This window comes from Octodon degus, unplaced genomic scaffold (genome assembly GCF_000260255.1).
Source record: "Octodon degus isolate 3935 unplaced genomic scaffold, OctDeg1.0 scaffold00140, whole genome shotgun sequence".
NCBI lineage: Eukaryota > Metazoa > Chordata > Mammalia > Rodentia > Octodontidae > Octodon > Octodon degus.
The window spans coordinates 4,275,459-4,279,860 of record NW_004524716.1 but is presented as its reverse complement, the minus strand read 5'-3'; the positions used below and the strand labels follow the sequence as shown (position 1 = coordinate 4,279,860).

General features: G+C 36.9%; 1 protein-coding gene across 4 annotated transcripts in view; it reads left to right on the top strand.

Moving 5' to 3' along the window:
• The window catches only part of Hipk1 (homeodomain interacting protein kinase 1), a 65,758-nt gene that overhangs the window by 46,519 nt on the left and 14,837 nt on the right, over positions 1 to 4,402 (top strand). For 3 of the 4 annotated variants that reach the window (XM_004641685.2, XM_023701791.1, XM_023701790.1), the window contains exons 7-8: positions 337 to 499; positions 1,635 to 1,860. In XM_004641685.2, the coding sequence (XP_004641742.1) occupies positions 337 to 499; positions 1,635 to 1,860 (389 nt within the window). The remainder of the gene's footprint in view (positions 1 to 336; positions 500 to 1,634; positions 1,861 to 4,402) is intronic. The other variant, XM_023701792.1, reaches the window with a different exon arrangement.

Genomic DNA, 4,402 nt, shown 5'->3' with positions numbered 1-4,402 from the left:
TTATTTATTACATTTATTTATTGTGTGTGTGTGTGTGTGGCCAGCTCAGCCCACAAGGGGGCGGGGCTGGCTGGCATGTGGTGCTGGGGGATCGAACAGCAGTCCCTGTGCTTTGCCAAGCTTGTTTCAAGTAGGTGCTTTAGACCACTGAGCCATCTCTCCAGCTCCTGATGCTCTTCTTTCTTATTGAAAAATCATGAGAACAAATTATTTTTTATTATGAAGACTTGAATCTTTTTTCCGGAAAGTGCTTAAAAAAATCTTTGATCTTTGTCTTTAAGTTGTTTTCTGTTTTAAGTTTCAGCATTCATTTAACGAACTTTTGCTCTCTTTCAGTGTTAAGTCTTGCTTCCAGAACATGGAGATCTGCAAGCGGAGGGTTCACATGTATGATACAGTGAGTCAGATCAAGAGTCCCTTCACAACACATGTTGCCCCAAACACAAGCACAAATCTAACCATGAGCTTCAGCAACCAGCTCAATACAGTGCACAATCAGGTATTCAGTAAATGATTTTGGAAACTTGAGCTTAAGTAGGATAGAAACTAGTAGGAATACAGGGTGAAGTAAAGAAACTTGTTTGTTTGGTGTTCTTAGGGCTTAAGAATTTTCTACTTGGCAAAAGTGATGGAAGTTACACTGATGATACCCGGTGGTGCATACTAACAAAAGTTAAATGCTATTCCATGCTGTCATAAATCTTTTTGTTGTTGTTGTTGTTTTAAGACAGGATCTTATTGTTCATTTCAAGCTGGCCTTAAACTTACTGTGTAGCTTAGGCTGGCCTCAAATTCAGGGTGATTGTCTTATCTCTCTCTCCTGAGTGCTGGAATTATAGGTATGTTCCTCTACACCTGGCTCTCATAACTCTTATTTATTTATTTGGTACAGGGTCTTGCTACACAGTTGAGACTTGTAGCAATATTCCTGTCTTAGCCTCCCCAGCTCTGGGATTATAGGCATGTGCCACCATACCTGGGTTCAGGGCCAGCACAGCACACCCAGGGTTCTGGGGTGCCCTGGCATATGGTACTGGGTTCAAACCCAGGTCCTTGTGTTTGCCAGGCAAGCACTTAGACTGCTGAGCTATCTCCCTAGCCTTTGTGAGGGTTTTTTTTTTTTTTTCCTTTGTAAATCTTAACACAGTCAAATAGGGTCTACTTAATGTTGTTAGTTTTACTAATTTTAGCCAAATAACTTGAGAAAGTTTTTATTCATCATTGGGTATTTTGAATAATTAATTTTCTGGAGATGTAAGCTTCCAAATTTCTTAGGGTATGCTTTTCAAGTTAAGAACATGTAGGATTGGGTATATAGCTCAGGGGCACAGCACCTGCCTGGCAAGCTCAAGTTCCTAAGTTTGAGTCCCAGAAGGAAAAAAAAAAAAAATGTCAAGAACATGTGAGACTTAGTGGATCTCCATCCAGCAATTTTTGTGCAGAAGTACTTGAAGATTATGTAGCTATAATCACTCTAGGACCTTGTAGTATGTTTAGGTATTGGGAAAATTTTCAAGTAGGAAATTATTTCAAAGGCAATAATTGATTCTGTCTAGGTAATATTTGTAAATACATGTACAATAAAGTATTGTCTGTCTTCACACTGATACACAAATTTAATTCTTTTTTTCTAGGCCAGTGTTCTAGCATCCAGTTCTACTGCAGCAGCTGCTACTCTTTCTCTGGCCAACTCAGATGTCTCTCTGTTAAATTATCAGTCAGCCTTGTACCCATCATCTGCAGCACCAGTGCCTGGAGTTGCCCAGCAGGGTGTTTCCTTGCAGCCTGGAACCACCCAGATTTGCACTCAGACAGATCCATTCCAACAAACATTTATAGTGTGTCCACCTGCTTTCCAGAGTAAGTGGAGAAACTTCTGTATCATATGCTATATTACTGACCTCCCTGCTTTCGGCACAGCTAATACCTACTTCTGAGCTTTGACAATTTAAAACTGTCTCTGATAAGAATAACTGAAATTGAGTGATATGAAAAGGTGGATTTTTCCTTTTTACATTGGTTATTTCTCTTGATTATTTCACTATCAGATACATTGTAAGACCTCAATTTATATTTCTTTAATTGAATTGCCTAATACCATTTTTTGTCCATTGAGACCTTGTATTTATATCATGTCTCTTGCATAAAGCATATATTGTACAATAGGGAAAATGTGTATATTTGAAAAATTTTGTCATAGGTAGAATTGCTATATAGTGTCTTAATTTTCCATATCATTCCATTATGAAAAAATGATGTAAATGAAAGGATATTTTATTCTAAAATGTAAGAAGCATATTAAGAATATAGCTGTGCATAGTGGTACACACCTGTGATATCAGCCTCAGGTGGCTGAGGCAGGAGGATTGCCACAAGTTCATGGCCACCTTAGGCTACATAGTGAGTTTAAAGCCAGCTTGAATTACAGAGCAAGACCATGTCTCAAAAAAAAAAAAAAAAAGGTTAAACTCTTAATTCCATAATAATGATCATTATTTATTGAACTGAAAAGTCCTACAAGCTGAAGTGCTTGTGTGGGGGAGGCATTAAGATGACAGTGTCTTCTTTGGTTTATGATTCATTATTCTTGCAGACTTCTGTAACACAGGAACAAAATGGCTGAAGAAAGAGGCTGACTTCATTTGTTGCAATTAAGATTTTAAGGCTGGGTGTGGTAGCACGCACCTGTAATCCCAGCACTTGAGAAACTTGAGGCAGGAGTATCATTGCGAGTTTGAGACCAACCTGGACTGCAAAGTGAACTCAAGGCTAGCCTCAATTGTAATGTGACCCTGTCTTAAAAAGAAAAAAAAAAAAAAAAGAATTAAGATTTTAATTTTCACATTCCTGTTTTTCTTTATTTTCTCATTGTTGTAATCCAGTTTTTCTGGTTCCTTTTGTCTGAAATACGAGAAATGTGTTTATTTGGTGAAGTATTTAGAAAGTTAAAATTATTTTATAGCTATTTCTTGACAACACACTTGGTTTTCCTAATAGAAAGTCAATGTCAGTACATTGTGGGAATAAACTAGGATTTAGGATTCTTATAGCACTTACATAGAAGCAGGCAGCATTTTCATCTTTTTACTTTAGTCACATATTGACTGTGAGTCTTTTATTTATTTGGTTTGTGACAGAGTTGGAGCAAACTGAAGGAAATGAGGGGCTGGGGGCGACTGAGGGGTTACGGGAGGAGAGGAGAGCAATAGCAGTCTAAAGCAGGCAGAGCCACAGGGAAAGCGGAGGAGCAGATGCAAGAGCTGTAAATGCAAATTTAGCCTAATTTACCAGATTAATTTTTACTTATGCTTTGTAGTAGTAAAGTCTGTACTTTGGGTTGTTGGACATTCACTGATCCTTCATTGAAACAGTTTTCAGATATGGGATGATGAAGTTTTCTGCTCCTTCTCAGATGATATTTATGAGGTGAAGCAGAATAATTTAAGAGTCTCTTTAACAAAAAACTATGTAAACTGAAGAGGTAGAGAGGAAAAGTGAGATAATCCCTTTTGGTATAATTAGGTCATTGTAAGCTTTAGGCAGATTTTTTTTACTATTTAGAAATGTAAATAGCTGGAGGAACTAGTAGAGCAAATTTTAAAATTTTCAAATGAAAGGGAGTTTTGAAATTAAGGTGGTAAGGATGAGACCTGATATGTATTCCCATATGCTAGAAAATGTTCTAAGCTGCTTCACATGTATTATCCTCACAAACAACCTTAGGGGATAGACAGTATCATTATCATCCTTTATAAATAGGACACACACATCTGCCAAAGCCTTGTAATTATTTATGGCAGAACAATGTTTTGAACCCAGGCAGTAGGATTCATCAATACTTATTTTGAAATATTATTCCATATTGCCTTTCAATACTTAATCTCAAATATCTGGAAAAAATTGGTTGACTTGCCAGCCATCCCAGTGTGCTGATTTCTGGCCAGCAGTTGTCTAGTCCAGGTTCATTCACTTTTCATTCACCTTCCACTCTTTTATAACATACCTATACTTAGTGGAGGACAGACCCACATCACAGGTGGTTTTATTATTTCCATATTTCTGAGATTCTTTATATTTAATGGTCTGTGTTCAATAGAACAAAAACCAAAACTCTAATCCTCTTTTCGGTCAGGATTTAGGGAGAACCTTCTCAATTTTTTTTTTTTTTAAACCAGGGATTGAACTCAGGCCCTTGTGCTTGACAGAGAAACACTTATTGCACTGAGCCATCTCCCTGGCCCCTTAAAATATTTTTGTCTTAGGCATGACTTCTACATTTTTTATGTTGATTAGAGATAAAATACATAATTGTGAACTAGCTTATATTTTTTGAAGAGTAAGGAAAAACCTACTTTGAAACATCCTAAACAAAAGGATAACTTAGATTTTTTTTTAAAAAATA